Source organism: Monosiga brevicollis, genomic scaffold, assembly GCF_000002865.3.
Source record: "Monosiga brevicollis MX1 MONBRscaffold_2 genomic scaffold, whole genome shotgun sequence".
Classification (NCBI taxonomy): Eukaryota; class Choanoflagellata; order Craspedida; family Salpingoecidae; genus Monosiga; species Monosiga brevicollis.
This window is the reverse complement of record NW_001865039.1, coordinates 1,980,630-1,996,197: the sequence shown is the minus strand read 5'-3', so window position 1 is coordinate 1,996,197 and position 15,568 is coordinate 1,980,630. Positions and strand designations below refer to the sequence as shown.

Genomic DNA, 15,568 nt, shown 5'->3' with positions numbered 1-15,568 from the left:
TGGGCGGCTGATCCTCTCTCAGTCTGCGCTGCCGACCTTTGTCGAGGACCATGCATGTGCTCTCCTGAGGGTTGCTCCCAGCCTCGTGGGGTCAGCTGCGCCAGCACGTCTCATGCCAGCGTGCCAGGGCAGCGTTGCGCAGCGAGTGTACAATTGGTTCTGAAAAGCTTTCCCTCAATCAAGCACGTTACGGAAATCCTCATGCTTGTTCATCTCTGGTTGCCATTTTTCATGTTTGCCTTTGACAGTCATCATGGCCAAGGGTGACGTCCGCAATGAGATGCTCTCCAAGGGCGTTGAGCGCTATGGTCGCTCCGCCATGTACAAGCGCCGCCTGATGTTCAAGCGCAACAAGGTTTGTTGACTGCGTGGATTCTTCGCAGCTGTTTGCTGTACTTTTTTTTCTCTCGTGTGTTTGAACGGGATGGACCAGCTCGGTCTGGCAATGGTTGATTCTGTGCAGTTTGTACAACCGTGTACATCGTTGGCCATTGTTTGTCTGGATGCTCCTTGTGTCTCTGCATGCGTGAACGTGGGCGCGTGGAACACGACTGCGTGTTGACCATCAGTTGGCAAATGCTTACACGTTTTTCCCACTTCGCTGAATACTTGGGGTCTCTAAACGCTTTTAGGTTCAGGTTGCCAAGAAGTCGGTGGAGAAGCCCACGACCAAGGAGGTCAAGTTTGGCAAGTCCACCCGCACTGTGCCCCTTGAGCGTCAGTCGCGCTTCTACCCCGCCGAGGACATCAAGAAGCCCCTCCCCAGCCGCAAGAAACCCGGCTTCAACAAGCTGCGCGCCAGCATCACCCCCGGCACCGTCCTGATCCTGCTCTCGGGTCCCTACCGTGGCCGTCGTGTCATTTTCCTGAAGCAGCTGCCCTCGGGTCTGCTCCTTGTCACTGGTCCCTTCAAGGTCAACGGCGTGCCTCTTCGTCGTGTCAACCAGGCCTACGTCATTGCCACCTCCACCAAGGTTTGTCAAACTCAGTCTTTTTTACGCTTTTTGTGTGCCTGCCCCTGAGGATTGTCGACGGGATGTTTGAATTCGCCCACCAACTTAGTCGGGCTCGACTTTATGTCTTGTTGCTCTTTCTCTCACGTCTGACATGGTGTTTGTGTTCAATGGCTGTTTCTTTGCACACAGCTCGACATCAGCTCCGTGAAGGTCGATGACAAGATCAACGACGCCTACTTCAAGGCTGAGAACAAGGCTGCCAAGGCCAAGGATATCACTGAGGGTGACAAGCAGGAGAAGGAGCCCCTGTCGGCTGAGCGCAAGGCCGATCAGGAGTCTATTGACAAGGCTATCCTGGCCATTGTCAAGAAGACTGACTACATGAAGGGCTACCTGCAGACTCGCTTCACTCTCACCAACGGTGTCTACCCTCATGCCATCTCGTTCTAAGTACGCTGAGGGCAGGTGGAATTGACGACTAAAAAACCCGATTTCTTCTTTCACATGTCCATCGTCTCTTCTGACCCTCAACAGGCAACCTTTTTGGGTGGACTTTTTATTTTTATTTTTTGATACCAGTGACATTGAGACTGTGTTTCCGATTCTCAACTGGCCATCGTCCTAGCGGGAAGCAGAGACAAACAGACAGGACAGGGTCCATCATCAACCTCATGTCAAGATGAAGTGTAGTCACTGCTGTGACCGTCGTGACAGTCAAGCCCGGCGTCCTGAGGCTGTGCGCGCGTCCTGCACCAGCCATATCTCGTCCACCTCAGGGCTGTGTGGCAAGGTTGGCAAGTGCTCCATCAATGGGGATCGCGGACCAGTCTCCTGCCACCGCCACTGCAGATGTGTGTGGTTGACCGCGTTCAAAACGCCAAAGCCATAGTTGGCACTGCAGCGGGCCATCGTGCCCACAATGTTGGGGGCCACCACGTCCTCACCCACGCACATGCCTAGCACCGCGCATCCATGTATGAGACAATAGCAGTGTCGGGACAGCCGATCGGCGAGGATGCGTTGTTAACATGGAAGAAGCAAGGACTATCTCTCGCGCAAGCAAGTACAGCGACGATGACCCACCCTCTACAGATAGCTCTTGATCGCCTGGAGAGCCGGCAACGATGGTTGTCATGTGGCGGCAATTGCGATAAATGTTACCATCAACGCAATCGCGCTCCACCTCCTGAGGCCTAGGGGCAAGAAGGCACGGACGTAACAGCAGATCGGAGGTGCTTAGTTGACCAAGTTTCACTTCGGTGAAGGCGAGCGGCAACCTACGGTTGGTAAGGAGCGTGCACGGCGGGGCCGAGGAGAGGAAAAAAGCGCTGGTAAATGTGCAGATGCCCACACAACATGAGATCCACTTGATACTGCTCCGCCAGTCGTGTAAAGCCTGTCCTCTCGCGGGAAACATGGAGTGAGGATGAATAATGGTGATAATCAAAGAAGGGGAGGCCATAGGCATACCGGTAAAGTTGGTCACGAGTTGCGGTTTGAGGTCGTTATGCTTGTCGGGTTGATAGTCCATGTGCCAGCCCTAGCCTCAGGTCAAGGCCAACATCAGGACATGCAGGTAACCACCTTCTTGTATTCAAGCGTTCAAAAGAATGGTCTCTGTGGGCAGAAGTGGCTTTTGACGAGATCATTCGGCCTGCATACCTTGTGCCCGTACATGATGATCCAGGGAACCACATCGCGGTTGGCAGTCGCTCGTTGAAGATCAGCTTCAAGCCATTGCAGCTGTTCCTCAGGCTGAAAGGGATAAATTGACGCCTGCGTCTCATTGTACCACTCGTAGACCTGCAGCTCGCCATGGTCCGTGCCCCAAGGTGTAGGCAGGTGATGTGAATAGGGTTTCATCACTTCGCCCCCAAGCCAAGCCGAATTCCTGCCGTTACCTGCTTCATATCGAGTTTCTCAAAAAAGCCAACCAATTGACCCACCTCGGTGTCGATGGCGATGAAATGAATCAGTCCAACATCGTACGAATAGTAGAAGTTTGAGTTGCTATGGGAGTGCTTGCCAATGTTGCGGGCCACGCCCTCGAAACGCCGCGTGTACTGATGGGTGTCAGGTACCGAACAACGCAGTGAGGATTGTGCCAAGTGTTGGCCGTGGCCAACCTAAGGGACATTATATCCCACCTGCTGAAAGCTTCCATCATGTGCTTCATGGTTTCTATCAAAGTGAGGCAGAGAATGAAGTGAGACAGCCGGCTGAATCGCCATGTAATGTGGTCCGCCATACTGGCTGGGGGTGGATCAAAACGAGGAAGGGGCCTACCCTGGGGCAGGCATAAAAGGCTTGCGAGACACAAACGGCTCGAGCGTGTTCATGAATGCGTTTCCCACAGCCGAATGATTGTCCTTGAAATCATCTATGCATCTCTCATGAGCAGGCAGGTTGAGCCGACTGCTTGTCCAGCAGCGAGCAGGCAGTGGATGGGCATGACGTACATGCAAAGTCACCACCCAGAATCAAGGCATCCACAGCATCGGCTGCAGCGAGTTGCAATAGCGTCTCCATTGAGACATCGTTATCCAGACCAAAGTCGGCCAGGAAGACGATTCGGCTGCCATTGTCGTGTTGGGGTTCGTTGATAAAATCAAACACCTACCATCATGGGGTTGGGGGTGTACGGGGACGAGCATCAGGTAACTGTTGTTGTGTGAAGGGACACCGTGCGGGAGAGTGCCAGGGCCAGAATATCGCAGCACCTACGCGAGTGTCGTTGCCACACGTGATGGTGTAGGACACGGTGCCATTCAAGGGCAGCTGATCCATCACAGCGCTGTAGGTGGAGCCGATTTCTGTAAAGGACCACATTGGGGAAACTGAATTACACTCACTTGGCTTGTTGCTGATGTTGTAGCAGAGCTGACAACTGTTTGTCGGGGCCACCCATTCCACAACTTTGGCCGAGCTCGTGTTGGTGTAGGACAGGTGGACCTAGGCTCAAGCATCCGATGAAAGGTGCCTCCGCGCGATCGCGGCCATCAAGAAGGGATCATGTGCAACAACACACCTGTTCAATCACCTTCCCATCCTGCACAGCCACCACACCCACAGCCAACCAGCCAGCCATCATCATGGTCATGGCCAGGCCCATGACCTCCATTCTCCAAGCTGCCATCCTCGCTCCTCTTGGATCTCACTTGAAAACCGCCCACAGTCTGTCTCTGGGGCATTATGTCAACAAACACACAAGGAAAATCTGACATTTCGGCATGAAAACTGTGAAACTGCGGACAATGTGTGTGTGTGTGTGTGTGTGTGTGTGTGTGTGTGTGTGTGTGTGTGTGTGTGTGTGTGTGTGTGTGTGTGTGTGTAACAGCCCACAGGCGTGTCAATGAACATTCGGATGGTGGATTGATAGATGAGACTAGTGTTGAAAGACGGCCATGGCCTCCCACATGGCAGCGACCTGTCCGGCTTGCGATGCAGGGGCGCTGGGATCGTAGAGACAATCAATGTTCCAGACGCCGGTGCCGAGGAGGTCGTACTGACGCGCCAGCTGAAACTTGGGGGCGAGCGTTGCTTGGTCGTCAAACCAGACCTGGTGCACCAGCCCATCGTCGCTCACATAGTTGAAGGTTTTGGAAACAAGTAGGGCATCTTGGCGCACGGTCGTCTGTTCAACCGACGCATTGCGAAAGAGTCTTTGAAATACGGTCCAGTCGTACTCGCGACCGGCCGCATCACTGCATGGTGCCCCCTGAAAGGGCACCGCCGCAATCGGGCAGTATCTGTGGGCGTGGGGCAACACATTAAAGGACAAACGGTCGTGTCTGGTGAGGTGCGGGCGCGTACAGATGCGGCAAATCCCATGCCATTCGCTCGACTGCTCGCATTGTCTGCTGCGGCGACGCGGGCGTTGAACCGGCTGCATCACACTTCGACCAGGGGGGCAAGGGTGGCGCGCAGCATCTACGAACGTGTCATTGAGTTGCGTGTTGGGCACACAGGGATAATCGTAGCCATACCACGGCAACCCCAGCACCAGCTTGCTGGCTGGGATGCCAAGCGCCAGGTATTCCTGCACGCCGCGCTCCGCCGTCCTACAGCAAGAGTCAGCGATGAGCTGATTTTGGACCAGCACAACCCAGTGGCGAGCAACTTTTCTCCCAAGCAGGCAAGTGCACTGAAAGCAGGAACCAACCCAAGGGGTGTATTGGCCGAAGCCAGGCAGGGGCCGTAAATCTGAGAGCGAGTGTCATAGGCCATGATGAAAAGCAAGTCTGCAGCCGCTGCCAGGCCCACGTAGTCGTAGTTGCGTCCATCGACGTCATAGGGCCCCCAAGCCACATCCACGGAAATCTGGCAGCACAGCAGCGTGTATGCATCGAAAGTCAATATGGGTCGGAGGCGATCGGACTGCGAGCATGGTCGCGAAGCATATCCGAGGTTGCAAGCACCATCCAGCCGACCTGGGCAAATGGATTAATCTTCTTGATGGCGCGAGCGGCATTATTTACCAGCGCCACATACTGGGCTCGCTGGGGAGAGCTCAAGTTGATGGGGCTCTAGCATGGAGGAAGATTGATGGCACCAGCAGTTGTGAGCCCATCCGAGCAAGTTCAGGGACAGCAAACAACATGACCGGCACAGCCATTTGCCGCAAACCTCGTAGTCAAAATTCAGGCCATCGAGGTAGTTTTCGGTGATCATGGCCACGGTGGCATCGATCCATGCAGCTTGAGTAGCAGCATCGGAAAACACCGTTTCATTCACGTTGATGGCCTTGGCTACCACCCGCACATTTGCGCGATGGGCCTCGCACAGGAGCGTCTTGTTTGTGTTCCAAGCGATGGTGGTGAGCACATCCAGTCGATACTCGGTCCAAGCCGCCTGGCTCGAACCGAACCCAAACACTTCCTTCCGAGGCCCCAGCTTCAAGGGCTGACACAAAGAAGCATCTTCGCATGGACACCCTGCCACCACGACGCCGCTCCAAGCCAGTACGGCCAGCGCCAGTACGATTGGCCTCCACTGCCCCATGTCTTGTGTCTACCAAAAAGAAGATAAGGAAAAAAATAAAATAAAACAAAAAACAAAAAAACAAAAAACACCAAAAACACCAAAAACAATTCGATCGGTGTGGGTGTGGGAGTGACTACTACAGTACCTACGGATGTGCATGTGCTACCGATGTGAACATGTCGATGCACTGTAGTTCTTGGATCTTTTCATGTTTGAGGCCCTTGTTGGTCTGGGCTAATGAATGAGATGATTGTTGATCAAAAATCAATCCGCAAGCAAATGAAGTTTTATAAGAAGAAGCCAGGGAGAAAGCGAATCAGCCACAACAAGCTCCTTTATTGTGGAGCAGGGTCGTGGGGCGCATCCCGGGCCGTCTTGAGATCAATAGTCACTTGGTCATCCAGTTTCAGGGCACCACCCATGTGCAAAATCGTGCGGTCAACGCCATCATGCCAATCGGCAGCCTGGGGACGCTGAGCCTGCATCAAAGGAGGCGAGGCATGGGGCATCAGGGTTCATGAGTCGCACCAGGGGAGTAGCAACAGTCGCACCAGGGGAGTAGCAACAGTCGCAAAAAGCACACACGCTGTGAACAGACCTTGCGGCGATGCGCAGCAACGAGCTCATCCCGAGCTCGCTCACGGTCCTGTGCAGAGAGGGCCATGTCTCCACCGCATCCCCACACCTACGGTCATTGTTTCATGTAAGCAAACAGAAAAAAAGGCAAGAAGCAAAACACGTGTAGGGTGTGAGCAAACCCAGTTCCGCCATCTAGGACCAAGGGCAAGGGCCAGAAAGACAAAAAAAAAAAAAAATACCTCAATCTTGGCCACCTCAAATGAGCTGCGCAAGCCAATGGGCTGGTCGTGGTGCAGTTTGGTGAATCCCGAGCTCAAGTCTGCGTTCAGCCATAGCCTGGACAGAGGTCATCCTTGTGAGTCAAAAGACCTCTGATGAGGCCAGGATGGGGGCAACCAAAAGACTAACGTGGCCTCTTCCTCCTCATCAGGGCGAGCTCCAAAACCAAAGCCGTGAGCCTGTCCCCGCGTCTTGGTGTTTGAGTATACTTTAACTGTGGCAACGTGTTGGGAGTACAAGACAAGGTTTAATGTGAAGGCTATGGTCAAACAGGCGAGGTTAGTGCGTGGGGTGGATCCTACCGGCGTGGTCACGGCTGATGTGGACTGAGGGCTCAAGGCGGATAATGCGACAGGCGGGGCCGCCCCAGGCTGCGCTGCGATCGTCACGCCATTCTTGATCCACGGCCACGGTATAGAGGTGCTCATCCTTGGTAAGGATCAGGAGCAGAGACGGGCCTCGGTATTGATATGCGTGGTGCTGAAAGCGGTTGACGCTTTGTCCGTGATGGCTGCTGCAGTATAGCAGACGCCACGACGCACTCTGCAAGTACATGTCTAAACAAAATGCCCCGACGGTCGTGAAGGCATACAGGTTTTGTTGCTCAGGTGCATGGGCAGTGGCAGGAACATACTGGGAAGGAGGGACATGAGGGCCCAGGCATGCGAGGGCGCCAATCGGTGACGGGGGATTTGATGATTATCCTATATCAGGAGAAGCACATTGAGTCAGCCATTGATTCCCGGCGCGGACCAGCTCAAAGGCACGTGAACGCACGAGTCGGGGAAGAAGAGCTTCGACGGCATAAGGCCACGGCTCTTCCGGGGTCGGTGACACCAACTGTGTGCAGTTCAGCGGCAGGCATGGTGATCAGCACGAGCAAGGTCATTGAAGGCCACACCAAGGGCATGAACCAGGTCAAACTCACTTGGAGCTCGATCCACTTGAAGGCACCGTTGAAGCAACCTGCAGTCGAGCAAGAGGCGTCCACTGCCAAATGAGCTACGTTGTACCGCACCACGTACGGCGGCCGTGTTGGCGCGTGGGTGATCACCAGTCGCCAGAGGCACACGTACGGGGAAAGTGATGGGCAATAAAGGATTCCGCTTCCGCCGGCGTGAGGTTATCGGTTTTGGTGCCCTCGATAACGGTGAGGGCCATGCCCTTGATGACACGCGAGGCAACTTCCAGCGCCGAATCATCGCTCTCATCCACCGTCACATCATTGGCTGCCATGGCCAGATATAACGCCACTGTAAACAGCTTGACGAGACCTGAGGCCATTAGCACCCACGGTGATGGTGGTGAAATGAGTCGCGGTGGCTTGGTGTGCATACCGATGCGACCCGTCAGGGCAAAGCTGGGCTATGGAGTGTGCTTGCCCAGGGAACGAAAGGCAGGGGCCATGGTGCAGGGCAAGCTAACCTTCATGATCCACAGTCTTGTCTCCCGTGAAGCCGAGGCAGGTCAACATAATCTCACAGCGGCGGACAGCGGCATTCTCGTGCGCCAGTACTAGATGGCGCCAACGCGTGAACATTGGTTTTGCATCAGTGCATCATTGGTACCAGACAGCAGCTTCAAATGGAAATAAACGAGGCCATGGAGTTGAAGGCCGAGGATTGGCGTGAACGGGATACGGACCAAGAACGTGGTTGACAAGCTGACGATATTTGATCAGATCAACGACGGGCTCGTCGTGGGTGAGAGGAAAGACGTTGACGAGCATCTTGCCAAAATCGCCGCAGCGCGGTGCTGAAAGCACCTGAGTTAGAGCACAGCATCATGAGCACGCGCGCGTCGAGATCAACGTGGCAGGAGGTCCGACAACCTTGGCGATGGTGTTGATAGGAACGTTGGACTCGCCCTCGGCAAGGTCATTGAAGCGGGCCTGCGACAAGAAACACGGGTGGCGGCATGAGCGCCATCCCACAGTTGGGCCAGTGGCACATGCCAAGAGCTGGTCTGACCTCAATGCCCGGATGGCTGAGGGCACCGCCCGCGACGGGATGAGCTGCCGATGATGAGTTGCCCATGTTGGTTGTGACGTCTCCTATCTGCTGCGCGAAAGCAAAAAAAAAAAGGTCTGCGCGGGTGCCCAAGGTCGTAGAGGTGAGATGTCTGAACAACAAAGTCAAAAGCAAAAATGTCCATCCGAGCTCTTTCTCCCGCACACCCCCCACGCCGCTCCCGCCCCGCCCTGCTTCCCTTGGAGGACCCAGCATCCTCCAACACGCCAAGCACCCCCACTGCGAACGCTCGCCACCCACTAAACTTGATAATGTGATGCTGTCTTCTGTCATCAGTTGTGAGGTTGAGAGATTGAGAAGATCGATTGAGAGAGCTTGAGAGAGAGAGCTTGGGAGAGAGAGAGCTTGGGAGAGAGAGAGTTTGAGAGAGTTTGAGAGAGAGAGAGTTTGAGAGTTTGAGAGAGAGAGAGTTTGAGAGAGTTTGAGAGAGTTTGAGAGTTTGGTTGAGAGAGTTTGAGAGAGAGAGAGAGAGAGTTTGAGAGAGTTTGAGAGAGAGAGAGTTGAGGGAGCGAGAGAGCTCGCTATGTTGTGGATGTGTGCAAGATGAAATCAAAGTTGCATCATCATGCTTTGAGACGATCGATGTCGCAATTGTCATCATTTCACAATTGTCATACATTATTTGTCGAGAAGATGACACAACGCACTTGCTTCACACACGAAAACTGTCATTATGGGCGCACAAAAACAAGGTGCTATGGGGTGTCGGCGGCTAGGTTGGCAGAGCACGCTGCCGTCGGCTCGGTGGTGTGCCGAAAAAGAGGCAGGGCCTGGTGCGACCATAAACCAACGCCATTCTGTGTGGCCACAGAGAGACGGTAGCGCTCGCCCTCTACGACCAGTGGAATCGTAATTCGCGCCGGTGGCAGGAGCGCATCGTGGTTCACCGTCTGGTCCACACCTGTGCCATTGATGGAGATGCGTACTGCCACCACGCCCGACTCGGGGTCAGAGCTAGCCCAGCTCACCCACACCGTCTGCAAATTTCCACACAGTGTGTGTTGATGCGTGTAACGCGCCATCCCATCTGGCGTCACCGTCACACCTACCAATGTGGGACCGGTGCGATCTACCGTGAAGGGCTGCGCTGCTGGCAGCTCATGCCCATGAGCATCCGTGTAGCGCACGCGCACGCAGCCATTAGCAACATCCGACGTGTTGAGCACACCCGCCCCCACCGACAGCTCAGTCGCGTCCGGGGCAACCTCAGCCCACGTGGCGAGCTCGCAATCACTGCACGAGTGGCCCACGCAGAGCCCCCCCCACCAGTGGTGAGACATCGTGAACTTGCGCAGACAGCTGCACTGAGAAACCAAGCGGCCCAACCACGCCGTGCGGGGCCCCGTACGGGCTGATCACATCCAGGTCAAGGGCAGCAAAGGGCGCCACCGAAGGTGCAGTCGTGTCCACGACGTATACGGCTGAAATTGTCGGCGATGGAGCACCCGCGCCGTTGATTGCCCGGACCGCACAGTACACCAAACCACCAGGACCAAGGCCTCTTTGAGCCCCGTCAACGTCCACGATGCGGCACACCTCACTCGCGGCCGCACTCGCGTTGGCTGGCAGCGCCTGCCACGCCTCATGGCATGCGGCACACGCGGCTACGCTGTACTCGAGCCGCAGCAGCCCCGATTCGGGGTCTTGTGCGGTACCTGTCAAGCCACAATGAGGCACCCCAGCTGAAGCCACCGTGGCAGGGCATGCTAGCTTCAACGTGTTCTGTGCCGGTTCCGTGAGATCAACCCCATGCAGTGCTCGTTTGGTTGACGGACAGACTCGGCCGTCCGCCAGAACTGGCGTCACGTGCACTTCCAACGGGCTAGAGCGGGACGCCTGCATGCTATTGTTCAACTCAATGTGACCACTGAACAGGTGTGGCGTCCCCTGCTCTTGCGTGGCCAGCGCCACACCGGTGTTGCTCTCTGCTATACTCCAGCGCATGGATTTGATGTAAGACGGGTCGGTTACGTGAACCACAATACGGTGGTCACGCCCCATGTAATCCAGATTGATGGCATAATTACTTTCGATCGAGACAGCCGTGACATCGCAGCTACGCATACATGCGGTTGCTGAGCGGCCCGGAGTCCGCCGACGTGCTTGTGCTAGAGACCCGCGAAGCATTTGTTATTGTATCACCCCAAGGCGAACAAGCTGGACTTGTGCCCAAAGCACAGTATGGCAGCCTTTTTGCGTGGGATAGCAACATGCTGGTGCTGGCCGACCCAGCGCGTTCGACGGTCTCAATTTTCAGAGCCACCGCATTGCTGGATGGCTCGCCTCAACCGAAGCGGGTGTTCAACCTTACGACAAGCGAGAGGGCTGTTGCTTTGGCAATGAGCAGTACTGGTCAACTCATAGTGAGCACCGACGCGACTTTGTCGTGCTATGATTTGATGGAGGGCCGTCAGCAGTGGGCGCGCGACTGGAGCAGTGGTGCCGCCTTCGTGGTGCCCACAGCCGGTGCTGGCCGCGGCATGCTTCTTGTTGACGCAGCTGGCATGGTGCGTGTGGTCGGGTCGGGTGCCGGGAGCTTGGCAGACGGAGGACCTGCAACAGAACCCAAAACCATCGTGGCGACGGGTGGTGCAGTGGTCAGCAGTGCCTGTGCGTTGCCGACAGGAGATGGTTATGTGGTGGCCCTGGCGGCCGACAGTGTCAGAAATACTTCACTGCCCACGGCGCCTGGCCGCTTATTGCTCGTCGCCAATAATGGCAGCGTGGTGGTTCAGGTGACCATGGCCTTGGACCTCGACGCTAGCTCATTGCAGTGCTTGGCGCATGGGTCATCATCTGCCTCCCTCACCTCGTTTATTGCCCTCTCCTCGCTTCCGGGTGCTACCCCAGGCGGTGCGAGTGTAGTGGCGCTCTTTCAGGCAGACGTGCCTGATGCCATCTTGCACAATATCACGCGCGTCTTGCCGAATGGGGATGACATTGATGCCTACGTCCTGGCTGACCGCGACGTCGCTAACAGCGCGCTCACCTCTGTCCTCGGTGCGACGCTGCAAAACAATGCGTTTTATGCAATTGACGTGTTGTCGGACGTGGGAGCATCCGCCCTGCGTGCTCATTCATTCTGTCCACCTCACACAAAAGTGGTCCTCGAGCCTGGGGCTCGTGTGGTGTCGATGCGCTGTGAACCTTGTCCGCCTGGCCAATGGTCACCCGGTGGCTTCCATGCAACATGCACTGGGCTTCCGGCGTGTGCAGACGTCTTCGATCTGGCCGTGACTGTGGCCGTGCCGGCCAAGGTGGCATGGGATAGCAACAGCAGCAATGTCGTCTCGATTGTTGCATCGGGAAGCAATCCGCGTGTGAGCCCGGTTCACCTCACTGTGGGCACTTTTAAATACGAGGTTCAACCCCCAAGCATTGTGCAGCTTCTTGATGGCATTGGTTCCGCCGCCAACACGTGCAATAACGAGAGCAGCGCCGGATGTACGATGAACGGCATGGTCACAGACGACGAAGTGGCACAGGCCGATCCATACTCGTTTGCTTGTACTTTTTTGGCCCAGCATCAGGCACATCGATGCAGATTCGCCTTGACGCTAACAATACCGTTGGCGTGCTTGTGCCGTGGACTGAGGTAGCCACGTCTTCCTCCAACTTTTCCATCGTTCTTGAAGATCCTGTCCCACAGGGTAGCAATGTGACGTGGACCGTCAAGGTTACGTCCGTGACAGGTGCTACCAGCATGACCACCTCCAGCGGCGTTATTGTCGACACTGAGCCACCCCGCATCTCCCTCAATGATGGGCCACCAGACCGTGACTACAACTTTACCACCATCACAGACGCTCTCCTCATATCTTTGGCTTCATATTCGGCCGCTAGTCCACTGTCGGAGCTGGTTGTGAGCGTGGGCACAACGCCTTGTGGTGCGGAGTTGATTCCCCCCACCAGTCTTGGCTCAGGCCGAGCTTTTGGATTTGAGAATTTGGTGTTGGAAAAGGATGTGGCGTACTATGGCTGCGCACAAGCAACGAGCGCGGCAGGTCTTGCCAGCGATTGCACTTGCACAGATGGCATTCTTGTTAAAAGCGGCGCATCAGGTCACGACGTCGCAAAGCATCCTCTTGAGCTATTGTTCCGGTTGAACAGCATTAACGAGAGCACCGCTGAGGCAGAGACGCTCTTCAATAAGAAGTCAACCGCTGATAATGTGACGGTCATCCAGAAGCCTTTGGCTGCGGGTTTATTGCTTCCTAGACATTCTTTGGGTGATGATGTGGAGTTGACAGCTACCCTGAAGGAAACGAAAACTGGCCAAGTCCTCACGCGAACATATGTGTCCGCCGGCCTCAGCTTTTCGCTTAATTTCGTCAACACCAGTGGTGGCGAGATGAGTGAGCACTATTACTTTCCCAATGGCAGCTACCCCACCATCATCACATATCACAATGCGACCAAGGTTCGAGCAAGACTACTGGCAGAAAATGCCGAAATGGTGGATTTGATCCCCAGGCTACTGGTTCGCATGGGCCCAAACGTCGAAGATTTGATGCCGGCTGTTGAAACTTGTAATTCCGTGGATCGCTTTGAAAGCTACAACTTCACCACGGGGGTTTTGCGTACTCGCATTTGCCATGCATCAGATTTTATCCTGGCTTTCGTGCATTCGCACTTGCAAGGCACCCTGAGTCTCATCTATGACTCACTCACTGGAGTCTTACGAATGTCGCGGACACGAAGCGCAGCGGGTGTGTGTCAAGTTGCAATCGAGGTGGATCTGATGAACCACGGGCACGCTGAAATGCGCATGGAGCTGACTCCGCGCGCGTGGAATCAAGCAAAACAACTCATGCTACCCACGCTTGTTCAGGCCGTCCGATTGCTGTGGGTCACCGGCTGCAATTACAATGGATCCATGCTGCTGTACTCGTCTGAGTCTGAGAAGGGCTTGAACCGCACCGCCGATTCTATTTCGGCACCGATGCATGAGACGCAAACACCAGCATACGTTGCAATGGCGTGCCTCCTTTTGTTGTTTATTGCTGTCGGTTCTCGCATGGTTGGCAACGTCCAACGCTGGGAACGCACTCGACGCGCGTCAAATGTTGCGTTGATGGCGTCAATTGCAAGTGCCTTGTTATGTGGCACCGGTCTGGCTGCCTTGGCTTCCACAAGCAGTATGGCTTGCGGTGCTCTGGCTTTGGCTCTCATGCTGGTCGCCACCATGACCGTTCTGGTTTCGTCCTTACAGCATCAAACCTCAACTTTGAACTGCGTCTTATTTGGTGCGTTTGATTCTCTCATTGGCATAACGTGTTCTGCTTGCAATGACTATCTTGCTTTTGATCAAAGAGGGTCCACATGTCTTTTCATCCAATGTGCTGCGTGCTATTCTTGCCTGTGCTACGACGACTTGCGGGCATAGGGGTGTTGGTCGGTAGCGTGCTGACAGTTTACCTCAGTCATCCAGATGCCTTTGGTAGTAGCAGGGGCCGAGTGTAAGTATTCCATCTCAAGTGCACGCCAAGGTCGCTTTCGGTGACGACCAGATTGTGCGAAATCATGAGACAAATGGAGGAATCAAGGCTTGTTTGTTTGATTTTGGCTTGTGTCATTTCAAATTTATTAGATGCACTGGGCGGTCCGTGCTTGGGGACTGTTTGACGCTCGGCGGTCCAGCTTTGCTGGCAGCGACGACGCTGTGGTACCACCACAGGATTCTACCGCACGTCTACTTCAAGGACACGGCTGCCCATCGGCATGCCCCAGTCTCCGTTTTGGTGAGCTTTCTCCTGCAACAGCTCGAGTGGGACTGGCCCGCTGGTGTACAAATTGGCGTTTGTATGGCCAGTTCTGCCGTAGCCCTGTGCTTGATTCTTTGGAAGTCAAGAAGAGGGAGCCGGATCACTTTGGTAGGTTGCGTTGCTGCTGATGATCAATACTTGCTTCGTGCCTGTGCATTTGAACACCGATCTGAATACAGTCTGCCGTGGCACAGGAAAATGGTCACGGTGATGATGATGACGGACGGGGGCGAGATGTGATCGAGCTCGACGCACTGCCCGGTCATCAGAACGGGAATGGCGACGTGGCTGGACAACGAAGGCCGGATCAAAACCCACCTCCCGTTTACGGTGCCTGGGAGGCGAATGAAAAGAGGCCGGGAGCAGCTGGTACGCAGGCCCGTCACGTCCCCGTTCAAGGCGCCCCAATTCACGGGCAGCCTCGATATGTTGAGCTACCAGGCAACCTCGACATGGAAGTTAGGGCAGCCAGTCAAGAAGATCAAGCCGCGTCAGCCCATCAGGAGGACCAAGCCGCGTCGGCGAATATGGATTGGTTCAGTTGTCAGAGTCAACAGGTCTTCCAGGATACTACTCATTGCTTTGTTGATGCGCCTCGTCGCGTCCAAAACAATCTAAGAATTGAGCCTCAAGCCGAAGCAGCCGCGCAAGGCGCCCCGCCCAAGCAAAACCCACGTCACAGTGGTATGTTGCCCAACATTTTCCGCCGCTCGACTCTGGTCGAGCAATACCAGCCAGATGACAACCAGTCAAATGGCGACCATTCAGATGACGACCAGCTGGATGACGACCAGCTGAGGGGGGACCTCTCGGATGGCGGCCAATCGGATGGCGCCTTGTGGTACCTCACAGAAACAAATGTGTAGCCTGCTTCTTAGGCTTGCTCTTACTGTTGTGGTTGTTACTGTTGTTGTTGTTACTGTTGTTGTTGTTGTTATTTCACATTCACAGTGTGTGTAGTCAGTTTCAAAATGTC

The 15,568-nt window shown here is 55.0% G+C and overlaps 6 protein-coding genes across 6 annotated transcripts; 2 read left to right on the top strand and 4 right to left on the bottom strand.

The window, feature by feature from the left end:
• The first annotated feature begins 245 nt into the window (after nt 1-245).
• MONBRDRAFT_19213 (uncharacterized protein) lies at nt 246-1,444 on the top strand. Its single transcript, XM_001742687.1, has 3 exons — nt 246-355; nt 633-974; nt 1,146-1,444. Exons 1-3 carry the CDS (start codon nt 254-256, stop codon nt 1,404-1,406), a joined length of 705 nt encoding a protein of 234 aa, XP_001742739.1. The 5' UTR covers nt 246-253; the 3' UTR covers nt 1,407-1,444.
• A 226-nt stretch (nt 1,445-1,670) lies between these two features.
• On the bottom strand, nt 1,671-4,068 carry MONBRDRAFT_22273 (uncharacterized protein; the record flags this gene model as incomplete). Its single annotated transcript, XM_001742238.1, has 12 exons — nt 1,671-1,912; nt 2,040-2,149; nt 2,238-2,352; nt 2,427-2,496; nt 2,619-2,759; nt 2,858-3,019; nt 3,104-3,137; nt 3,243-3,336; nt 3,416-3,572; nt 3,681-3,769; nt 3,809-3,908; nt 3,985-4,068. The coding sequence occupies 12 exons, from the start codon at nt 4,066-4,068 to the stop codon at nt 1,671-1,673; spliced, it is 1,398 nt and encodes a 465-aa protein (XP_001742290.1).
• Nucleotides 4,069-4,341: 273 nt separating this feature from the next.
• MONBRDRAFT_13539 (uncharacterized protein) lies at nt 4,342-5,957 on the bottom strand (the record flags this gene model as incomplete). The annotated part of the gene is made up of 5 exons (XM_001742237.1): nt 4,342-4,705; nt 4,895-5,017; nt 5,119-5,276; nt 5,387-5,482; nt 5,583-5,957. 5 exons carry the CDS (start codon nt 5,955-5,957, stop codon nt 4,342-4,344), a joined length of 1,116 nt encoding a protein of 371 aa, XP_001742289.1.
• Nucleotides 5,958-6,194: 237 nt separating this feature from the next.
• Nucleotides 6,195-8,921, bottom strand: MONBRDRAFT_35585 (uncharacterized protein). Its single transcript, XM_001742236.1, has 11 exons — nt 8,768-8,921; nt 8,629-8,688; nt 8,442-8,562; nt 8,223-8,312; nt 7,874-8,071; nt 7,726-7,763; nt 7,100-7,430; nt 6,927-7,011; nt 6,758-6,854; nt 6,538-6,624; nt 6,195-6,418 (listed from the first exon to the last, which is right to left on the bottom strand). Exons 1-11 carry the CDS (start codon nt 8,831-8,833, stop codon nt 6,275-6,277), a joined length of 1,317 nt encoding a protein of 438 aa, XP_001742288.1. The 5' UTR covers nt 8,834-8,921; the 3' UTR covers nt 6,195-6,274.
• A 601-nt stretch (nt 8,922-9,522) lies between these two features.
• Nucleotides 9,523-10,771, bottom strand: MONBRDRAFT_5155 (uncharacterized protein; the record flags this gene model as incomplete). The annotated part of the gene is made up of 2 exons (XM_001742235.1): nt 9,523-10,131; nt 10,187-10,771. The coding sequence occupies 2 exons, from the start codon at nt 10,769-10,771 to the stop codon at nt 9,523-9,525; spliced, it is 1,194 nt and encodes a 397-aa protein (XP_001742287.1).
• A 122-nt stretch (nt 10,772-10,893) lies between these two features.
• MONBRDRAFT_5154 (uncharacterized protein) lies at nt 10,894-15,458 on the top strand (the record flags this gene model as incomplete). Its single annotated transcript, XM_001742686.1, has 4 exons — nt 10,894-12,334; nt 12,463-14,073; nt 14,480-14,568; nt 14,787-15,458. The coding sequence occupies 4 exons, from the start codon at nt 10,894-10,896 to the stop codon at nt 15,456-15,458; spliced, it is 3,813 nt and encodes a 1,270-aa protein (XP_001742738.1).
• Between the last annotated feature and the right edge of the window lie 110 nt (nt 15,459-15,568).

Bases quoted from the DNA above. Each gene is read 5' to 3' on its own strand.
- MONBRDRAFT_19213 (XM_001742687.1), top strand. From the start codon at position 254: ATGGCCAAGGGTGACGTCCGCAATGAGATGCTCTCCAAGGGCGTTGAG. The intron at 356-632 runs GTTTGTTGACTG...AAACGCTTTTAG, and splicing joins TGATGTTCAAGCGCAACAAG to GTTCAGGTTGCCAAGAAGTC. The intron at 975-1,145 runs GTTTGTCAAACT...CTTTGCACACAG, and splicing joins TCATTGCCACCTCCACCAAG to CTCGACATCAGCTCCGTGAA.
- MONBRDRAFT_35585 (XM_001742236.1), bottom strand. From the start codon at position 8,833: ATGGGCAACTCATCATCGGCAGCTCATCCCGTCGCGGGCGGTGCCCTC. The intron at 8,563-8,628 runs GTTGTCGGACCT...GCTCTAACTCAG, and splicing joins CTATCAACACCATCGCCAAG to GTGCTTTCAGCACCGCGCTG. The intron at 7,431-7,725 runs GTGAGTTTGACC...CCTCCTTCCCAG, and splicing joins TCAAGTGGATCGAGCTCCAA to TATGTTCCTGCCACTGCCCA.